Source organism: Terrapene carolina, unplaced genomic scaffold (assembly GCF_002925995.2).
Source record: "Terrapene carolina triunguis isolate 2854851 unplaced genomic scaffold, T_m_triunguis-2.0 Scaffold183, whole genome shotgun sequence".
Taxonomy (NCBI): domain Eukaryota; kingdom Metazoa; phylum Chordata; order Testudines; family Emydidae; genus Terrapene; species Terrapene triunguis.
In genome coordinates, this window is record NW_020664534.1 from 4,688,382 (window position 1) to 4,711,203 (window position 22,822).

Below are 22,822 nucleotides of genomic sequence, written 5' to 3' on the forward strand. Positions count from 1 at the left end.
CATGGAGGTGGAATTAAGGCAGAGTAGCAGGTGACTTATGTCAGTGGGATCAAAATTTTAGGCTTTGTTTACACGGGAACTTTGTTGGCAAATCTTTTGTCGTTCGGGGTGTTAAAACACCCCCCCCCCCCCCGAACAACAAAAGTTTTACCGACAAAAAGTGCTGGTGTGAACAGCGCTTTGTCGGCAGGAGAGCGCTCCTGCCGACAAACAGCAGCTACGGTGCGCGCCTTTTAGTGGCACGGCTTGGCTGTAGTAGCACAGCCGTGTCATTAAAAGCTGCGTAGTGTAGTAGATGCTTATATAGTTAGGTCGACGTAAGCTGCCTTGACATCTACCTAATTCTGTAGTGTAGACCAGGCCTAGGTTTTGAGTCAATTATGCGCCAATTATCTCACACTGTAGTATTTGGAACTTTTAGTTTGCATTTCCAAAAGTAGGTAGATTTTCAAACTATTTGCAAGTCAATACAATCCTAACCACTGTGGGGACCTTCCATCTGTACAGTTTGCAAACATTCATAATATTTTTCCCTGAATTAGGAGGCTCTAGAAATGGGATAACAAAATTAACTGTTTAGCAAGTTTGTTTTCAACATTTTCCTGTTCATCAGAACTGCTGAAGCTCATATTTCTGAATACAAATTATAGCTGCGGTGGTGTTCCTCCTATTTAAAATGCAAAATGTATGTATGAACATTTCTGCAGTATATTCTCTGGGGTCTTTGTTCAGAAACATGCTGCACAGAAGCCTACAGAACAAGGATGAAGATCTCATCAGAATATCTCACTTCATATTCACTGGCTGCACAAACCCTGAGTTAGTGGACAGTACAAATTATGAAACCTTTGTGTACCATACATACAACTAGAAATGGGGGGTATGACTATACAGCAAAGAAAAACCTGCGACTGGCTCATGCCAGCCGCAGGTGTCTAGTTGCTGTGTAGACATACCTGGGGAATACTCAGGAAAAGTGATAATCAGTTCTATGAGTTATATTTGCATACTAGTTCTGAAGTAGGTAAGTATTATCAATATGCATTTTTCACCACACCTAATACTTCAATGTCCCACGAATTTTTTGTTTTGGCCATTTTCAAAATTAACCTATGTAAAGTTTCATTTATAACCAAATAAATTTAACAAATGAAAAGGTATGTAAAAACAAGAGCATTTAGTTACTCAATTGTGATTTTAAGACATACAGTAACCTTTTATATAACAGAACATTATACAACACACTCTAAGCATCCAATTTACTGTACTAACATTCTTTATTATTTTTGGCTCCCTTGATATTATGTAAATTCAAAACAGCAGGGCTCCAACAACTAAAGAAAGGTAGGCAAGGCTTCAAAAATGTTTTATTATTCCTGTTTGCTTAAACACTACAATTCAATCTTTCCCCCTCTTCTAGCAAGCTTCTTTCCCTCCTTCTCCCAACAGGTGTGAGGACAGTCTTCCTCACTGCCTGTTCCACGCAATGGTAGAAGTTGCTGCCCCTGCTCCTATACAGGAGACTTTTTCCTCCCAGCTTGTCCTTTGCACTCTGAGCTAGGGACTGAGATGCTGTCAAGCCGAGGAAGGGGACAAGCTGAAAGGCAGAATGCCCCCATATAGCTGAGAAAAAGGACTCTGCTTAACCAGCCTAACTCCTCAGCAATAACTAGGAAAGCATCCTCCAGCAACAGGCAGGAAACATATGTCCTGTTCTAACACATGCCCTTGCCTTTCTTTTTTTGCGCGCGTTCCTCTGCAGCCAGGCAGAAAGGCATGGGGAGTGACTCGTAGGCCAGCCTGCTTCTCTTTATTCTATCTCTAAAGTCAAAATTTTGGAGTTCCATAAAATTCAGTGGAAAATGTTATGGACCACTACATTAAGACACATATTTCCTTCCTATTTATTTCATTCTTTCATATAAAAGCTTTAAAAATCAATGCATTCAAGTCACTGGCTCATTTTCAATATTTCTCACTTATGTCCATCAGTTCTTTTCAATATTAGTTTTGAGTGAGTATAAAAGTTTTGGCTGCAATAGGAAAATTGCAAAGCAAAACTGAAACTGTAATTAAGCACATATCCCTATGCAAAATGGCTCCACTATTTAGGCTGTGGCAGAACCTAAGTCCAGAAATAAGTTTTAGCCTTTTTTAAATCAGTTTTTCCCCTTTGGAAATCATCTCTGTACTTCTTTGTTCTTCTTGTTCAGAATGCAAAATTCCAAGAACCACAACTGTCACTGAAATAAATATTATTTATGATACCACAGAATGACATGTTTTGAAACATCTTCAGTTAACCAGAGTATCTAGAAACTTTCGGAGCAGAAAACAATTTAAGAAAAGTTAGATGAAGCTATTTGTCACTCAACAGCCTTTCCTACCCACCCACCCCCCAATCTGGCTAGTGGAGACGCAGCAGGGTCCTGTGGTCAGGGCATAGGCCTGGGAGCTAGGAGACCTTACACAAGTCATTTTTCTCTGTGCCTCAATATCCCCACCGCCCTGTTTATTTAGATTGTTAATCTGTCTTGGCAGGGACTGTATCTCATGTTGTTAGTTACTGTTCCTAGCACATAAAGGGGTCCCAATCCTACTTAGAGCCTCTAGGTACTACTGTAATAAATAGTAATAGTGCGGTCATTCACCACAGAAGTTTCTACTAATGAAAGGGCTAGTTACCCTGCCTTTGTTAATTTCAGTGTGACAATGGAGTAAAAATAAGACAAGAACTAGCTCACTGCAGGTGGAGGAAAGAAAGTGAGGGGGGAACGAGAAGCATCAAGTGTAGTTTCAGGGGAGCTGGGATGCACATTATCTGTTTTCATATATAATGCCTTGCTTTATCTGCTCATAGACCAGTTATTATAAACCCACTCCAAACACTTTAAATGTATGTAACTTTCAAATATTTGTTCATAGAAAAATACTATTAATTCATTTAAAGCAACTGATGAGATACTCTATACTCCAATAAAACCTCATACACATTGCCTTTTTGTTTAATAAAACACCAAGCTATTTAAAAGAGCCAGGCCATGTTGGTCTGCTTCAGGATACTGGAGTTTCTTTGAAAGCCTTTCTACTAACACACCATCAGGACTGCTGTATTCCTCTGCCCATTTTTTTAATAAGGCTGCTAAAAAAAAAAAAAGACACTGCTTCTCAAGAACTAAACTCCTGCCACTGAATCCTTGGTACCTGAGGTCAAATCCCAAGGAGATACCACAGGAACAGAGTGTACAGGCACACAGGCCTTTGAAATTAAGAACCTTAGAGGTGTCAATTGTCAACCTGCTCAGAGACAAAAGGGGTACTGGGGAGGCAGAAGGCCAGTGGACAGGACACCACGCTGCGGGCTGGGTTCTATGCCTGGCTCTGCCTCCCACCAGCTGGATGACCTTGGGCACGTCACTTCACCCCGCAGCGCCTCGCTGTTCTCCCCCACCCTTTGTCCATCTTGTTCGTGTCTATTCAGACTGGGGGCGGGCGGGCGGCGGGATGGGTGGCAGCTAATGCCAGTGTCAGCAGAGAGTGCTGGGCCAGCCCCTCTCGCTGCAAGGGCACCCGGAGGGGGAAAGGGGCTTTAACATCCCAGGTCTGATCTTCGGGCTAGGCTAGCTCAGGCACGAGGCACCCGCGGCAGCCCCGCCCCAGCAGCACAGCCACGACGGAGGAGGGGCCGAGCCGGCGGCCTCTTGCCCGCAGGGGAGGGGGGCTACAGGGGGAGCGGGGCAGCGCGTGGCTCCCCCCACCGCCGCGCGCGCGCGCTAGGCGAGCCGGTTAGACACATCTGCGAGGCCCCCCCGCGGACTGACCAGCTCCCGCCCCGGGAGACGCCAATCCAGACCCCACCCTTCTGCAGGGGGGGGGGGCTGGCTGCCCGCGAGGCGGGGCGCACTCACCGCTCCCGCCGGGGGTCGGAACAGCCGCTTCGCTAACCCCCGCGACGCCGCGCCAGCTGACGCCGCCATTTCGCCCTGTCCGGAGAGTCAGTCACTTACTGCGCATGCGTGGAGGCGGGGCTGGCCGCGCCGCTACTAGCGCGAGCCTCCGAGAGAGACCAATTGCCGGGGGAGGATAGCGTGACGCGTGACCCGGCTCTGAGCGTCTCGTGACGCGCCATCGCAGTACGGGGAGCGGGAAAAGTCTGCGGCTCACGCGGATGTTGTTCCCTTTTCCCCCTCCCGTTCCAATGGGCTGGTCCGGGGAGGTGGGGGCTGGACCTGCTAGCAGGTGAGGTATGTGGCGGCGGCTGCTCAGCTGGGCCTGGGGAGGTTTATGCGGTGTCGCCTCTTCCTCGGCCGGGCTGTGCGCGGGAAGCGCTGTTGAGCTTCTAGGCTGCGCCTCCAGCGCGTGAGGCTCTGGGTGAGTGCGGGGGCGCCAGGGGCTGCTCAGGCCCGTCGGACCCCGCGCGCGGATGGGTCTGGCCGTGGGGAGACTCTGAGCGCGCGGCCTGTCCAGCCCCGTCACTGGACCCGGCTCTGCCAAGTGCTGCTGAGGGGGGTCTGCGCCCGAACATGCTGCACGCAATAGTTTAAAATTCTGCAACTTTTATTTGTCAAATAAATGTGGCGGTTCCAGCATGGCCTTGGGGAGCCCAGGCCACTCACTGGCTGCACAGAGGTGGGAGCTCACGGTGCTGCTTCCCCCTCCCCCCCGACAGGTTTTCCCCCTCAGCTGCACCTAACCCTGACATAGCGCAAGGACGGGCCCTGCCCCAGAATCACCCCAGGTCCCTACCCCCCATGCCCATGTGAGCAGGCAGGATCCAAGTGTGGAGGGGCTTAGTGTAGTGGGATCCAGGTGTGGATTGAGAGAGCTCTGTGTGGGGCAGTCTGGGTGCGGGCGGCTCAATGGAGGATCTGGGTGCACAGGGTGTTCTGGGTGCAATGGTAATGGGACTCTGCAGGGGGGTCCAGGGGGTGGGGGCTCAGCAGGGAGATCTGGGTGTGGGGGAGATAGAGCTTGAAAGGAGGTGTCTGGGTTTTTGGAGGACTCAGTGGGGGGGTCCAAATGCGGGGTGGGGATCCAGATGCAACTGGTTGGGGCTTGGTAGGGTGGGAATCCAGGTGTGGGTGGCTTGTTGGGGTGGTGTAGGGGGAGGGGGCTCATCTGGGAGGTTATGGGGGTGGGGTGAGGGTCTGGGTATGAGGGGGTCTGGATGTACAGGGGTTGGGCAGATGCGGGAGAAGCTCCCTATGTAGGGATCCTTCCCCCTGCAGCTGAGGAGCGATGGACGCAGGAAGTGGGGGGAGAGAGAGGGGGAGAGTTTGCAGAGATTCCTGCAACTGGGGGAGAAATCTGGGGGAGCGGGTCTGACCAAGCCCTGATGCCGTGCTGGAGAAGAGGAAGTCTCGGCCTAGCTTGGAGTAGAGGCTGAGCCTAGGCAGGGTAGGAGCCACCAGCCAGGTCTTCCCCAGTCCCGCCCTCTGCCCTACAGTGATTTACCTCTCTGTGGCTGCCCTGGGCACCCGAAACATACAGTTTTGAAGGGCTACGTGACTGATCTTGTGGCTTCCCTTTGCTTTCCTGTCAGAAAGTCATTTTTCTGCGAGGAAGCAAAGAAATCTGCAGGGGACATAAATTTTGTGCATGTGCAGCGGCACAGAATTCCCCCAGGAGTAACCAAGGGACATGGGCGGCGCAGTGTAGCATGCGGGCCAATAGAAGGGCCCAGTGCTCCTGCTGCCCAGCACCACCCCAGCCCCGACTGCAGGAGGACTCACCGCAGAACAGCTCCTTTGGGGGCACTCAGGGCAGCCCCATGTCAGACTGTCCCCAGCTCCCTGGTTACAGTATAATAATATATGGAGATATACCTATCTCATAGAGTTGGAAGGGCCCTTGAAAGGTCATCAAGTCCAATCCCCTGTCTTCACTAGCAGGACCAAGTACTGTCCCTGACAGTTTTTTTTTTTTTTTTGCCCTGGATCCCTAAAGGGCCCCCTCAAGGATTGAGCTCATAACCCTGGGTTTAGCCGGCCACTGCTCAAACCACTGAGCTATCCCTCCCCACTCTGAGAGGGGGCCACCCCTGTTCAGACCCTTTCTCTGCCCCACGTCTCCCAGCTGAGCATTCTAACTCAGTGTCCTCTCAGCCTTTCCAGGCTATTGTACCCCTTTCAGGAGTCTGATTTGTCTTTCACCTCACTTAAAAAAACTACTTGGAAGTATTTTTATGCATCCAGCTAACACTTGGACTTCAAGTAGCCCACCCCTGGCAAGGGCAGAGCTCCCATCCCACTCCTCTCTGTGGGCTAGCACTGTGGTAGGCTCGCAGTGTCGAGGGCAGTCTGGGTTTGCAGTGATGGGGCCAAATCAGTACCTAGATGGGGCACAAGCATCTTAACACAATTAACAAATGCTTATACTCGGGGGGGTGGGGGAGAAGAATGTGAGGAGAGGTCCTAAATCCATCAGTTCTACCCAACTCTGTTATCACTGCCCAGTGCTAGAGCGAGAGCCCTTGAACTCCATTGTACTAAAGTCTTGCATATATGAGTTGCACCATAACGAACTTTGATTTGGAAAACCAAAATTATAGTTGATTGCAGCAGGGTTTTTTGCTCCTTTCATTTCTGTAAAGAAGAATTTGTTTTAGAATCAGACCCTGCCCCATATCATGAGACAAGGTCTGAAATATCTGAAGGACTGGCTTGTTGGTCTGAAGCTCTAAGAAAGGTGGTACCATCTCCATCATCACCAGCAAAACCTATTCTATACTTCTGCCTTATCAGAGAGTTCTGATTTCACCTATGATCACTTTAAATAAAGATGAAATATTCATATTTAAAAATCCTAATCTAGCAAATTAACTGGTTACTAAAGCAATCATTTTATTTTTAGGTCTAAAATTACTTTAATAAAGAAGCTGCAGTGTCCTATTTTCTAGGCAAGTGGCTAAGTTGTACCTAAGTCTGCTAAACTGATGGTAAGTAAATCTCTAAGTTCTGGGGCATCTTTCAGTTTTTTCTTGATATGCTACCATGCTAAAGTTCTTCCTTGTAAAGATTTTTTGGCATCACGATTAATTAACATAACAAAACATTGCTGGTATTTAAAAGTTGGCTTGTGCCAACACTTTTAGCCATGTTCACTTTCCATTGTAAGAAGGAAATATAGAATACTTTTTAAGTATCGTTGTGTTATAAGTATGGCATTTTAGAGGTCCTGAATGGCAGAAAAAATATTCTACAACCAATAGAACTTCCCTTTAAAAAAAATCTAATGTTTTAGAACAACCCTTCAACATGAATGATATTTGCTTTCTGATGTAATAAAAAATATGAATATATACAGTATTTGGTAATTGAGTTGTGGTGTAAACATCTGCTTAAACACATTTCAAAGCCCCTGAAACTCTGAAGATTTATTTTCTTTTTTTAACATGATTTTTTTTTTGTGTGGAAGTACTCGTTTTGGCACCTTTACAAGAGAGGACAACGACTCATCATATTTGTGTAACACGCAGCAGTGGAGGTGGGTAACTGCACAGCTTCTTTTATCAGATATGGACATTGGCAGTCCAGTTTTCAGTGGACATATTGACAAATTTTAGATTGTGTGGGCTTTGGGACAGGGATGATCTTTTTTTGTGTTTGTACAGCACCTAATACAGTAGGGTCCAGGACTAGGGCTCCTAGATGCTATAGTAATACAAATAATATAGTTGTGATCCATGTTTGACAATCTCCACAGAAATACATAGGTCTGAAATAGCATGGAGATGACCGTCTCTTTCCCCTTGATAATTCTGTACAATACAGTGGCCAGATTGGGTTAGTGCCTGTCTATTTGACTCCCACTGAGTCCACATCTTTCACAAGCAGTAAATTAACTGTCTTCAGCTGTATAAGCAATTCCTTCCACACTATTCTGCTTTAAATTGTATTTCCTGTTGTACCAGGAAACTCTCTGGACTGATTCATGAAGCACTGTAGATACAGCAGGTCGGACCTCATTGCTCCACAACCCCGCTTTTGTGTGGCTGATTAAAAAAGTGGCATTGCAATGGAGAGCCAAATGCAGCCCCGTTTTAAATAATTTTACCAATAGACAATTTTTTTTCTTTGCAGCAATTATTCCTGCAATACACATCTTACTTTCAACACTCTTAAAGGAAGAATCAGCTTTTTTTTTTTTGAAGGGAGGGTGGGGGAATAGTTGAAACTTTTGGTTTTATGAGAAGAAAGCAACTCAAAACTAACCAATAACCCAATCTGTTTGCCATCTAAAGGCAACTTTTATAGCATCTGGATTCATGCTTTTAGTTTTATTTATATGACTATAGTATGACAGGGTTCCCTGGGTGCAACCTGAACTTTGGGACTGCTGAGCCCCCAAACTGGGCCCCCTCTCACACTGTGATGTTGTTGGCAAGCTAAAACCTGTGGCAGGCACTGCACTTACACAAACATTCACAGGCACGGACACAACCAACCGAGTTACATGAATGCTCTCACTCACTCATGAGCCAACAACAGAGAGGCTCCAGCCAGTTCCCCCCTAGCTTCCCAGCCTTGTACCCCAGAACTGTACCATCTTGCCCTGGTTAGAAGCCTGACCGGTGTAAGTTCATTACCAAGTCCACCCCTCCTTCGATGTGGAGAGGATATACACTAGCCATTATAAACTGAGCTGAGATTTCCCAAGCACTTCAACCAAAACACACTGTTTTAAATAAAATATAAAACAGATTTATTAACTACAGAAAGATAGATTTTAAGTGATTATAAGTAGTAAGTGTAGAGATCAAAGTTGGTTTCCTAAGGAATAAAATAAATTCAAGTCTAAGTTCTATAAAGTAAACGGGGTTGGAATCAAGCAGTACCTCATCCTGAGAGATGGTACAAACAAAGTCTGAGAACTTCAATACACCGTCTGGAACTCTCCTCCAGCCCGGGACCACCCTCCTGCGTTCAAAGTCTTTGTCCTCCAGATGTGTTTCCAGAAGTTGAGTTGTGCGGGGAGTGAGGCCAAGTCATGATGTCACTTCCCCTTCTTTTATAGTTTCTTCCAGCTTGCTGGAAAGTTCTATGCTTGTGACGTGGGGGTCCACCGCCATTGGTCAAGCATTCTCCATTGTCTACAATGCTCTTTCTCAGAAGTCTGGGATGGTCACTGGGAGCGTAGATTCTCTTTAATGGGCCATCAGCATGTTTGGCTACTCCATTGCTTTACCTGAAAGACTGGTTGTGGGTGTTCCTAACCTCACAACATATTTCAGTAACATACACAGCAAAACTTCATAACCTCACATACAATGATAGCACAAACAATCCAACAGGATATTAATGTTCAACAGATCAAGACTTTTAAAGTGATGCCTCACAAGGCATTCTTTGTACAAAACATATCATAATTATATGATGGTGAATATGCAGGTTCCAGGGTGCTGCTTTGAGGAACAGAGTGCAAAATATAGTGTCCAGAGATCACCAATAGGACTGGGGCTTCATTATATTAGTTCTCTACCCCAAAGCACTTACAACACAAGACATTTTCAAGTTTTTAAAATTTACCAAAGTGCTAGTTATCACCACCTGCTCAACACCCTACGCATCATTAAATGGTTGGAGTTTTTATATGTGTTACACCAGCAATGGGACTCAAAGAACAGATACTGGCCTTATGGATTAGTTATTGTACTTGTTTCCATGCTTGAGGAGTGAAATTGGCTTTCTGAGGTGCTAGGCCCTTTGTCTACTGACTGGAAGTAATTTTATTATTAAAGAATAGATTGAGTAAGGTTAATAAACTTTAAGACCAGAAGAGTTCATTGTGATATCTAGTCTGACCACCAGTATGCATAACACAGGTAATAGAATGCTCAGTGGTTATGCACGGAGTCCAACAGCTTGTGTTGAACTAGCCTATACCTTAAAGACTCCAAGTAATAGAGAATGAACCACTTCCTTGGTAATTTGTTTCAGTGGTTAATTACCCTTACAGTTAACAATCCATCTCTTTAGTTCCAGTTTGATCCATAATCTAAAATAGAAATATTGAATCAAGTATTAGATGTGGTTTTGATAGGTGCACATGTCCATGTTACCTACTGCTATCAGCGCCCTCCCCTAATCATTGGTACCACTGACATGACTTTTTTTCCCCTATTAATCTAAAGGTGTCTCCATGAATAATTTAAATGATCCTCCAAACTGGAATATCCAGCCTAATCCAAGGGATAATGGTGGTGATGGCAACAAATGGAATTATGCTTTGTTGGTTCCAATGCTGGGATTGGCTGCATTTCGTAAGTAATAATTTTAATAATCAGATTTTTCTGATCAGGCCCAGAATTCTAGTGGAAATACAATGTCTTGCCATGTATGGGGGGGTCAGAACTGGCTGCTGAGTTCTCTGGAACCAGAAGGTTCGTGCAGCATTACATTGCTCCAGCAACCCCTCTTCTATCCAGCTGATTGAAGTGGCATTTCCACAATCCAGTGGAAAGCCAAATGCAGCCATCCTTTCTAGCTGGAGGAGGGTCATCTCAGAGCCTTTGAAGGAAGAGGAGAGAATTCGGTGAATAACTCTACTTGGGGGGGAAATAAAATCAGGTTCTACAAATATAAATATTCCATAGCCCATAATGTACTCCAGACTTGAGAGCAGGGAAGGGATGTGTGCTTAGGAGGACTGGTATGTGCAGGTAAAGGAAGGCTAATACATAAAAACACACATTTGTCTACACAAGCTAACTTACCTTTGTTCTTTTTTGGGGGGGAAATTGTAGGTTGGTACAGTGTTTCCCTTTCCCTCACTCAGCCTTTCTGCTCCTCCATAGTTTGCCTCTTTTAAGGGAAGTGGAAAGTTTTGTGTTTAAGGCATGTGAGTTGGAGGAAGGAGACCTCTGTTCTGTTCCTAATTCTGCCATAGAGTGAGTGACCCTGGGCAAGTCATTTAACCCCAGTGTTCCTCATTATTATCAGATAACACACTGCAATACTGTTAAGTGTTTATAGTCTAAGGACTTTGTCCAAAACCCCTTAAGCCAGTGGTTCTCAAACTTATTTGGTCAGGCCCCCCTTCTTTGTATCTGTAGTATTTTCCACTCCTCTCTCCCCCTCCTCCCCCAGTACATATATCTCCACCAGCTCTGAAGGCAGAGTGGAGAGCAGCGGCCGCTGGCTGGGTGCCCAGCCCTGAAGGTAGCGCCATGCCAGCAACAGCACAGAAGTAAAGGTGGCAATATGAAAAGTGATTTGTCAACATCACTTTTCACAGCAGACTTAGTGCCCCATTGCCAACCTTACTTCTGCACTGCTTACGCCTGGGGGGATTCTGTACCACTGCACATGCTCAGAATTTATGTCCCCTGCAGATTTCTTTGCTCCCCCGCAGAAAAATGGCTTTCTGATGGGGAAGCCACAAGCGCAGTTATGCGACCCTCCCCAGAAGTATGTTTCGAGTGGCCAGGGCAGCCAGCAGAGAGGTAAATCACAGTGGGGTGGGAGGTGGGACTGGGCAAGACCCAGCTGGTGGCTCTTACTCTGCACTGGGCTCAGCTGCTAGTCCCGGCTGGGTTGGTGAGGATGGGACGACTTCTTCCCCTGCACGGCGTCCAGGGCTGGGTCAGACCTACCCCCAGATTTCTCCCCCAGGTGTAGGAAGCTGTGCAAACCCCCCCCTCCACAGCTCTTCCTGCACCCATTGCTCCCCAGTTGCGGGAGAGGAATCTCTGTACAGGGAGCTGCTTCCCCATCTGCCCAACCCCCATGCATCTAGACCCCCTTATACTCAGACCCTCACCCCACCCCCCAACGAGCCCCTTTCCCCTACACCTGGACCACCCCAACGAGCTACCCATCCCTGCATTCCCAACCTACCAAGCCCCAACCAGCTGCACCTGGATCCCCACTCCAGTGAGCCCCACTCGCACAGCATCTGGACCCCCCCACGGAGCACCACACACCCAGACCCCCCCCTTTCGACCTCTATCCACCCCCACACCCAGATCCTCCTGCTGAGCCCCAATCCCCTTCACCTGGACCCCCCTGCAGAGTCCCATTACCATTGCACCCAGAACCCTCCAACAAGCCTCTTTGCATCCAGATCCCCTCCCCCCCAACCGGATCCCTCACTGAGCCACCCGCACCCAGATTGCCCAACAGAGAACCCTCTCAACCCACACCTGGATTCCCCCTCCACACTTGGATCCTGCCTTGCTGAGCCTGTTTGCCTACGCCGGGTGCACTTGGAACAGAGGTGGAGGGCCCTGGGCTGTTTCTAGGGCAGGTCCCATACTTGCACTGTATCAGGGATGGGTGCAGCCTCAGTGCTGAGAGTCGGTTTCCCGGGGGGAGCTGCAAAGTGATCTCCCACCTCTGTGTAGCCAATGGCCTGTGCTCCCCAATGCCATGCTGGAGCCTCCACATTTATTTGACAAATATAATTTGCAGAATTTTAAATATTGTGTGCAGAGCTCTTCTCCCTCCCCCCCCCGCCCCCAAAAGGCATATAGCTCATGCCTCCCTTCGAAGCGCGCCCCGTAGTTTGAGAACCACTGCCTTAAGCCATTGGATATGGGCTAGAAGTGACATGAATGGTAGGAAAAGAGGAATATAATTAAAATTGTTATTTATAAATACTGTATATATACATTTGTATTCTTTAAAAAAGTCTATTACCAGTTGTCCCTAAACCTAGCCATTGTTAACTAGCAGTTTTCGTCTAGGCATTGCCGCAGAGGTGAGCCTAGAGGAAGGATTTGAAGTAGGACAGCTTAGTAACCCCTAAGGATCAGTTCAGGGAAGACATTCCATGTATAAGAGCTGGGTGAGGAGGCTTGAGATATTGGTGAAGTGGATGATGTGTATGGGAGCCATGTTATAACATTTTTATGTTGTGCTTCAGAATATTTGAGTCAAATGTGATAGTGCCTAGAAACCCAAGTCAGAGACGGGGAGCCCCACCGACACAATGCTATCCCCTGCCCAAGTAGTTTGACTGTAATACTTATTTACCTGTGGTGAATAGCACTTATCTTGTATGTTTTCAGAATGCATAAAACTACAATGTGAAAAATTATCCAATAAATTGCTCTGTTTGTGGAAAACTTCAGTGTCTAGCTGTGTAAGAGTTCTAAGCAGCCCTGCACAGTAATTCACATTTGGTGACAGACCCTGCATTCTTTGAGTACTGTATTGCTTGACTGAGTGGTGGTTTTGAGTGCTCAAGGAATGCAGGATTATTCCTTCCATGCTTAAAATAACTTTTCTTTTTGGCTCTGTAAATTGATCAGAGTAAGGACAATAAATAGCTCAAAATACTCTTATGTTCCCTCAAAGTTAATCTATCATAGGTACACACATTATAGGAATGTTTCCTGTAACCCAAAATTGTTATTGATAATCTACTGTTGAGGCTACTGTGCTTTAATGAGTGTTGTAGAGACTTCTAAGTTAAAGTAATGTTACCAGTTTTTTCAAAATGTGTGCTATTTATATACTATGGATTTTAGGTTTTTTTTCTTTGTAAAAAAAGGATTTTTTTTTTTTTTTTTTTTTTTTTAAAATCCTGGATATCAAAGTAATATGAGCCTGAAACTGGAGAGTGCAGCGATCAGACTTAGAGCCTATGGCTAGAAAGATTTTCCTGGATCATCTAATCCATCCTCTTGGAATTATTGCAGGATTTTAAAAAGTGAGGTCTGTCAGACACTGAAATAACTTGTAAAGGAAGTTCCTGAGCCATCCACATCCGATTTCCTATATCGGAGATAATACTACCTCACAGAGGTTGTGTGATGCTCAAGTTCTTCAATATTTGTATTGTGATTTGAGATCCTGTTGTGGAAAGTTACAGGCAGAGTATTAAGGCAATTTTTCCCCTCAGTTCCTCTGCAGTCAGGGTTGCAAGTGGAATTTAACCAATACTTTAGTAAGCTCCATTCTGCAAGTGCACCATGCTGATGGAGCAGCATGTGACACATTAGCAAGGTGCCAACAAGCTGCGGGGGGACCCACAAAAGGTGGAGCTAGTACATCCATGGACTGGCTCTAAAGATATGTTATATTACTTTCAACAGCATAGTCGCACTGTTTCAGGTAACTCACTGAAGAAGAGAGGCAATGCTCTGTAGCTAGACCACAGAGAATACTGTATGCAGGATTTGGCAGGGAAGGAATGTGTCCAGATGAACCCTCTTTGAAAATGGAACTTAAAGGTAGCCTGCAAAAGGCTAAAAAATTGGGCTTGTGCCTTTTCTGTCTTTTGATGTACGAAGAAGGCCTGAGGTCCCCCGCTACACCAAGCAAATTGTTAATGTTAGAACTTCAAGGCCTGTCTAGGCTGGAAGCCCCTCCCGTGAAGACTAGAAAACTAGTGAAATGGTGATAGAGAGTGAAAACGTAGCAAGTGAAAGTGACTCCGACTTTTTAAAAACTTGTTTAACACCATTTTAACTGCAGTAACTAATAGCGTGAATAAAGAAAAACGTTGTTAAAATTCAGTACATTCAACTCTTAAGGTTAAAACTTACAGTAAATACCTTGGTACTTCCTTGAGATTCTCCAGTGCTAATAAGACTTGATGCTCCTGATATTTCTAAGGTTAAAAAAAAGTTAAAGCTGTCTTTAGTTTCTAAAAGAAAAAAAACCTTACATTTTTTTAATACATCAGAAGGAAGCAAAACAGGGCAAATTCCCTTAAGAAAGGGAAGTCACCTTTGCAGGTCACCCTTAATAAATAATCTCTGAAAAGGCAGGTAGAGAAATTTCTAAACTGCTTATTCTGGACCTCTGCCCAATGATCATCAGTTAGAATATTGTGATATAAACCTTTCATTTGTTTTAAACAAACTGAGTATGTGTAACTTAATCTTATTTTTACCTATAAGAGTGTAGCATAACAATAATTGCTGAACCTGAAAAAAATCCATCTCCTTACACTTCCTGAAACAGACAATATTTTTATGGATCCCTTTTACATCATGCATTGACCCAAAACATCATCTTTTTAAGACTAGCCATATTACTTACTCTGGTATATGAATCTATACTATTGGTATACTATGGTATACTATTCCACTGCTTTGAAAATTTCCATCTTCAAGTTACTGGCCACTTCCCTTCTATATCAGTTAATAAAATGCAGAATTCTGAGACTGAAATTGGTAAAGTCACAAAGGAGGAGGGATTTCATCTTTACATTTCCCAGTCAACATGGTGATCCATCACTAACCCACCTGACCTTTCTGGATCTCTCACTTTTACTTCAAATCTTGAGTCTTGCTTTCCACTATATACTTCCAGTTTTTTGTCTATTCCCTTCTTACCCTAGTCCAGTCCCTCTTTAAAAGTACCAGAACTTGTAAGTCACTTACTACACTATCACATAAACACAAAATTTGTTTATTTAAGGTTGCTGTGTTCTACTCTAACATTTTCCTCAACTACTGAAAAGCTAGCAAATACACAGGTATGGTCAAACACTTCTGTTTCTCTGCATACACAAATGTGAGTCATATCAACTCTTACCTATTATCCTTCTTCCAGAACACATTGTTAATGTCCAAGGCATCAAATTACCATAGAGCTTTAACTCCATATATATACACATAGGAGGAGGACACATCTTAAAAGTATATGTCCTCTTAAGAGAGGTTTTTGGTTTGATATTTTGGAAGAAAACAAAACAATTTAACATGTCTGTAAACGAGTGGCCTCCTCGCAGGCGCACACACACACACCCCCCCGTGGCCTCAAGGCACCCTGTAAGTGGCCCCTCACCTCAGTTTCCCTCTAGGGTCCTCAGTAACTCCATATACAATTATCTTCAAGTCCATCAATATAGTTTATTAACCAAAACATAGTGCAAATAGTCCATAATCAAAATTCCCAAAACATAATCCATCTCTCTCTCTCGCTATCTTACACGCACGCATGTAGTCTTTAAAACCCAGCTTCGTTCTCAGCATACCTGGACTCTAAGTTCTTCTCTGTCCCACTGCCGGGGCAGCCATCCCAGCTCTTCTTTCTGAGGAGCAACCCGGCTCTTTGCACAGGAACTCCCACAGTCTCTCTGCTGGGAGCATCATTGCTAGGGAAGCATCCCTCGCGCCCCCTGGCCCTCTCATGGTTCTTCTGGGGGTCAGCTGTCCAGCAGGGAGACATCAGCAGGTAAGCCCATGTACTGTTGCCCCTTGATTCAGGCCTCTCTGGCCCTTGATTCCAGCTTAGAGCTAGCAGGTCTCTCCCTCTGTTCCTGCTCCTGCCCTCAGCCCTCTGGCTCTCTATCTTGGGGACACCAACCAGCAAACTCCTCTTGCTGCTCTCCTGCTTTCAGCCGTCTCCCAGGAACCACCTTCTCTCTCTCTCTGACAGTTTTGATCTTCTGCTCTTCCTGACTGAACCAGTCTTCTCTGACTCAATAAATTGCTTTCTCACCAGGCCTATTATAGCCCCCTGGGTGCTGCCATGACATCTCATTTGGCCCGACTGAGAGCACCTGGACTGGAACAGGGGGACTGAGAGCAGTTTCACTGAATGGGCCAGCTACCCTGTTACAGTCCCCTTGTGGAAAACTACCATACAGCCTTAAGGCCAACATACATACAAGGAGGACACATTAAAAGTATGAACACTAAACATTTCTTAGGAAAAAAAAAAGAATTTTACCAAGTGTGTCCATCTTCTATGAATGTTGGAGTTAAACAAAGGTTGATTTTTGCATCAATTTCCCTAAAAAAAACTGCATACATTAAAGATGAGAAATAAAAAACAAATAATCCCGTGGTTTACAAAGAATGACAGTTTAGTGATGGCTGCAGTGAATGTTCAACTATAGAGAAGTGCTCACCCTGAATGCAGCTGTTGCAACCTGCACATCTGTTGTTTCGGCAAAAGATATAGGACGCTGCCTATCAAAGAATTAATCATCATTTATCACTGTGATTTCAAATGGGTGATTCTGAAATTGCTGACAACATAGCTGTAAAATGGCCCATTAGAATTTTAAAAATGTGCTACTGTGTAAATACAGCTCACTGCCTAGCAAATAATGTTATCAGAGTTAATTCAGCACATTGAAACTGGATTAGCTCAAAACAGTTGTGGGGAAAAAAATCACCCAAATTACAAAAGCAAAAAATATAAAATCAGTATTTGTATAAACTACAGAAATTCAGTTATATACCTTAGAAGTTTTATATTGAAAGTGTCCATGTATTCTTTGTAAAATGGTTCTGAAAAAAAGGATGGCACACTTGGGTGAAACATCACATATTTTAAACAAAGTCAAATGTCAGAAAATTCAGAGCCTTCATTCCCTCTCTATTGTGATTTTTTCTAAAATAAATAATGTAGAAGATACTTCCTTTCTCTCCTCTGTTAAACACAAATATCTGACTCAACTGTAACTATTGCTTTACCATCCTCCCATAATATGACTCGTACTATTTTTATGTCTTGTTCCTCCCTTTTCCTTTGTTATCTTTCTTCTCTATCTATATTTGTCTGCAGTCTCCATGAATGGAAGCTTTTTTTCTTTAAAAATAAATATATATTTATGGTACTGTATAGTAATGGTTACTTAGTTCGGGACTATTGCACTGGGCTGGCTGATACCTGAGCCTTTTACAGGACTATTCTTTGTAACATCCTCTTGATAAGGGGGCATTTTTCATACTCATCTTATCATTCCTACCTACTTCACTTTAGATAAAGATCTTATGGTTCAACTGTACAGTCGACAGGAAAAAAGTGGTGGGTCCACATGACAAATGCATATATAGCTAGGAAATTGAGCAGTGCTCGCTGTAAGATTTGAAGGCTTTCCAGAAATCTTCATTTCCAGGGCTTCTTGTACCTTCAAGGCAATAAATATACCTAATTCCATAGTGAGAAAACTCTACCTATAGACAAAACTACTCAGATGACTTAACTGACCTGATTGCAAATTAATAGACAGGTATTGACTGAGGTTTAGTTTTTTAAATCTTAGATCATAATCCATGAAAACTAATTCTCTATTTACACATTTGTACAATTTGTCCAGCATATTGATTCTGGCTCCAATCTTGTATGTGTCAGAAAAAAAGATATTGGAGTAAATTAATAATTTTAAAAATAATAAATCATCAGCCTGAGATGGTATCCATCCATGACTTCAGAAGCATCTGAAGCATGAAGTGGCTGATTTGCTAGCAAAAATATGCAAACTCATTAAAAACACATACAGTTTCAAAGGATTGGAAGGCAGTAAATGTACCTGTATTTAAAAAAAAAAAAAAAGTCTCTAAGTGGTGATATGGGGAATTAGAGATTGTCACAATTCAGGGCAATTGCACCTGTATTTCTCCTCAGTGGTCCAGCAAGGGCACCCACTGTCATGCTTTCAGCTCCTCAGCCATTGTCTTTTTGGGCCGAGAACCATGTCTCACTCCCTTCGGGACAGTTCCCTGCTTTCATTCTGTTAGTCCCAGCAAAAACAGTCTGCTTAAACAGACCTGCCTGCCTTCTCTCTTCAAAGACGATTAAAGGGTGTAATTGCTATAGTTATACGGTACCACATAACACTTCCTATGCAAGCTGACTTTATTCTTAAGGTAAAAAATATTACAGGCAAAACATATTAAAAACAAAAGAACATACACACATGCTAGTAAGCTAACCAGAGTCCACCCCAATCCTAACATGGATTCTGGCAGGTGCAGCCCTCCAAGCCCCAACCCCAGAGGATTCCTTGTGGTTATAAATTCATCACCGCTTCAGTTTAGAACAAGCACGCTCATGACAAGTTTAGCCATCTCACTGTTTACCCCTTTTTCCAGATAAAACTTGCAGACGATACAAAATTACTCAAGATAGTTAAGTCCAAAGCTGACTGCAAAGAGTTGCAAAGGGATCTCACAAAACTGGATGACAGGGCATCAAAATGGTAGATGAAATTCAGTGTTGATAAATGTGAAGTACTGCACATTGGACAATATAATCCCAGCTACACAGACAAAATGATGAGGGTGTAAATTAGCTGCTACCACTCAAGAAAGATCTTGGAGTCATTGTAGATAGTTCTCTGAAAACGCCTGCTCAGGGTGCAGCAGCAGTGGAAAAAAAGCTAGCAATGTTAGGAACCATTAGGCAATGGATAGATAATGAGACTGTAAAAATCATAATGCCACTATATTAATCCATGGTACACCCACACCTTGAATACCGCATGCAGTTCTGTTGCCCAATCTCAAAAAAGAGATATTAGAATTAGGAAAAGCACAGAGAAGGACAACAAAAGTGATGCGTATGGAACAACTTCTATGTGAGGAGAGATTGAAAAGACTGGGATTGTTCAATTTAAAAAAAGAGATGACTTGGGGATATGATAGAGTTCTATAAAATCATGAATGGTGTGGAAAAAGTGAATAAGGAAGTGTTATTTACCTGTTCGCATAACACAAGAAATGGGGTCACCCAATGAAATTAATAGGAGGCATGTTTAAAACAAACATAAGGAAGTTCTTCTTCAAGCAACTCACACTCCACCTGTGGAACTTGCTGCCAGGGGATGTTGTGAAGGCAAAAAGTATAACTGGGTTCAAAAAAGAATTAGATAAATTAGTGGAGGAAAGATCCATCAATAACTATTAGCTAGGATGGTCAGGGACACAATCCCATTGTCTCGGTGTACCTAAACCTCTGACTGCCAGAAGATGGGACTGGACGACCGGGGATGGATCACTCGATAAATTGCTCTGTTCTGTTCATTCCCTCTGAAGCATCTGGCACCAGCCAATGTCAGAAGACTGGGCAAGGTGGACCATTGGTCTGACCCTGTATGGCCATTCTTATGTTTTAGAAATGTAGATTCATAGATTTTAAGGCCAGAAGAGAACATTATGATAATCAAGTCTGATCTCCTGTATAATATAGACCATACAACTTCTCAGTTTTGTGGGACATCTGAACTGAAATGAATTTCACCCTTTGTGACTTTGGGGAGAAAAAAAAAGTTACTACTAACAGTAGCAACACAACTTCTTCGTGAAGTACTTCAATAATTTTGATTATCAATACTATGCATATTTTGTTTACATGTGAAATTTGTTTTGTGTATGACAGGTTGGATCTGGTCCAGAGAGTCTCAGAAAGAGATAGAAAAAGAAAAAAAAGAATATTACAGAAGACTAACATCTGTACAAAGAGATCTTGAATCAAAATATCGTGACATAATCACAGAAAATCGTCGCACAGTCGCTCACTTGGAGTTGGAGCTTGAAAAGGAACACAACAGAACCCTGAGTTATCGTGAAGCCCTAATCTCCCAGAGTCGCAAATTAGTAGAAGAAAGAAGAGTTCTAGAACAGGAACGTGACAAGTTAGAGCAAGAAAAACAGGTTCTGCGGCGCTCAGGGGCAGCAGGTGCCTTGTACCAAAGTTGTCTTGCAAAGGAAGCACAATGGCAAAAGAGAGCTAATATTGTAATAAAAGAATTTGAAGAAGCACTTTTAGAAAGACAAGATATCTACTGCAGTTTTGTGCTGCCCAGAAACCAGCGACTAGAAATAGAGAAAAATTTGCTAGTTAGAGCAGCAACTGATCCTGTTGCTATGGATATAGAAATGGAAAATGGTTTAAAAGATATTTTTAAATATGATACATATTGTGGTAATGTGCTGAACACAAACAAACGTCAAAATGGAAGACTAATGTGGCTTTATCTCAGATATTGGGAACTAACTGTTGAATTAAAAAAGTTCAAGAGAGTAGAGAAGGCCCTGTTGGAAAAATGATGTGTGGGGAAAGTAGTGGCATTTCATGCACTATGGCACATGTAGTATATAATGACTCACTGGTATTGTAAAGCTGCTAATTTCCTGTAGTACATTCATCTATTTTTCCCCTCCTCATTGCAACCACATTTGCAGTACTCCCATCCTTGAGAGTGTCTCCACTGTTGGTGCCTTTCCATTGATGGGCCAACCACAAATGCTCACTAAGCAGTGCAGTTTACCCTGAGACTATGTCAACTGAAAGACACGCTTTGTGTTCACAGCCAGGCTAGTAGAGAATGCTCCCAATTCCTGATTTCCTGCATGGCAGTGCAACAGCATCTTTTTGTGCAACAAAACTCTCAGGAAAGTACTCGGAAGTGACGGTAATAGTGAGATTTCTTGTTATATTATTTAGGTGTGAGATGCTTTGTACCAATGAAAAAAGTGTGCAATCATGTTTTCAAATTAGATTTGCATTGTTTTCCATGCTTGATGTGCAAATGTCACTTTACGCTACATTATACATAAAAATATTTGCTTGAAATACAAAGACAGGATGCTATTTAAAATAATACAGAAGGAAAATAAAAACAAAGACTTTGATGCTTACTGACGTTAATGATAATGAGGGCATGATTGATCTTAAATCAGGATTACATATGAGTTATAATCTAAAAGTTGCCACTTAAAGGGAATTCATACAATGGGAAAGTAAAACATTTAATCACTTATTTTTCCTTTCAGGTCTAGGTTACCAGTTTGGATTTTGCCCACATTGGTATTGCTGAAGGCCCTATTGCATTGACTGATTGATCTCTAATGGGTTGATTATTTTAAGCCCATCTCTATTAGACAGATATCCACATCATAAAAGCCATCGTCACACGCAGCAGAGATTTCAAGGATTGATTGGATGTAGAGACTAAGCAACTCTCTTATCCTTATAAGTAGTCCCTCCAGAGCAAGTGTGGGATTATATTACCTTGGCTCATGCACAGTGAGGAGTTGGGCAGGGAGCAAAACCATCTCCTGGACTGATTTTGGGGAAGTAACTGAGCAAAAGAAATTCTCATGGAATTTTCTTCCTCGACTTCCCTCATCTGGGTATTTCAGTCATGGGGTAATCAGCCCAGGATTCTGACCTCACTGTAGAATTAAACAGAAGAAATTACTTATTCACAGACAAATAAAAATAACAGCAAAGGACTGCAGAAAATAAAATATAAAGGCTTTCGTTTTTCAAGTCTGCCCTGTTTAAAGTGCCTCTTGAAATGTTTGTTCTCCTGCAAAAGGAGAAAACATTAATCACTTACATAAAAAGCAAAAGGAAAATGGATATACAGTAACTGAGAAGTAAAGTAACTGTGTTTAAATTGATTGTGTAGATGTGTTTATATCATTGTCAATTTCTATTAAATATTGTTTACATTGCAGCAAGATGAGCAGTAACTGATTTATTTCAGAATTAATTTTATTGATCTCTAGCACTAATACATTATAGCATAATGTCTAACATTAGGTAGAAAATGAAATATGCTAAAGTGACAAACTTGGGCTAAATTTGACTCAAAATAAAGGTTGTATAACAACTGTCATTTACAGAAACTAAGACCAACAGAAGCATATCTATGGATATTTTCCAAATGCCAATGGCTCTGTCTATCTTATAACTGCACCACTATAATAGCTGGCTGCCTCCCAAGGAATAGAGAAAATACAAAAGACTAATGCACTATACCAGGGTTTCCTTTGTACTTCCCCTGAGGTACTCAGGCAGTGGGTTTTTCATTTGTGTTTTAACTTGATTTGATTTTCTCCTATGGATTAACAACATTGTGCTACTTCATAAGAACCTGAAAGTTAAACTACTAAAATCCAGATTGGAAGTGATTTGGGCCTCAGTCCTACATCAGGACCCACTATCCCAGACCCTTGCATCCACACAGAGTACCACTGGCACAGGCTGAGGGATCCATTCTAGTAGATCTCCATGTAGGACAGGGCCCAGGTCTTTTATGTCAAATCTGAGATAAATACAAAGATAAAAAATGAGCACCCATTTCTGTTTTGATAGACTGCCATTTGTTTGGTTTGAATTAAGAC

General features: G+C 43.3%; 2 protein-coding genes across 4 annotated transcripts in view; one reads left to right on the forward strand and one right to left on the reverse strand.

Moving 5' to 3' along the window:
• SDHA (succinate dehydrogenase complex flavoprotein subunit A) overlaps positions 1-4,003 on the reverse strand; it is a 33,648-nt gene extending 29,645 nt beyond the window's left edge. The window contains exon 1 of the mRNA XM_029912079.1: positions 3,909-4,003. Coding sequence (XP_029767939.1) covers positions 3,909-3,977 — 69 coding nt within the window. The 5' untranslated portion in view covers positions 3,978-4,003. The remainder of the gene's footprint in view (positions 1-3,908) is intronic.
• A 254-nt stretch (positions 4,004-4,257) lies between these two features.
• On the forward strand, positions 4,258-22,152 carry CCDC127 (coiled-coil domain containing 127). Of its 3 annotated transcripts, XM_024200521.2 has the most exons (5): positions 4,258-4,371; positions 6,853-6,937; positions 7,417-7,485; positions 10,133-10,261; positions 20,067-22,152. In XM_024200521.2, the coding sequence occupies exons 4-5, from the start codon at positions 10,141-10,143 to the stop codon at positions 20,735-20,737; spliced, it is 792 nt and encodes a 263-aa protein (XP_024056289.1). In that variant the 5' UTR covers positions 4,258-4,371; positions 6,853-6,937; positions 7,417-7,485; positions 10,133-10,140; the 3' UTR covers positions 20,738-22,152. The 3 variants fall into 3 exon arrangements, 2 of the variants coding, with proteins under 2 accessions (XP_024056289.1, XP_024056294.1); XR_003899850.1 differs by lacking the exons at positions 10,133-10,261; positions 20,067-22,152 and adding an exon at positions 8,297-8,355; XM_024200526.2 differs by lacking the exon at positions 7,417-7,485.
• Positions 22,153-22,822: the final 670 nt, after the last annotated feature.

Excerpts from the sequence above, each read along its gene's own strand:
- CCDC127 (XM_024200521.2), top strand. The coding sequence starts at position 10,141 with ATGAATAATTTAAATGATCCTCCAAACTGGAATATCCAGCCTAATCCA. Across the intron at positions 10,262-20,066 it reads GCTGGGATTGGCTGCATTTC|GTTGGATCTGGTCCAGAGAG; the intron begins GTAAGTAATAAT and ends TGTGTATGACAG.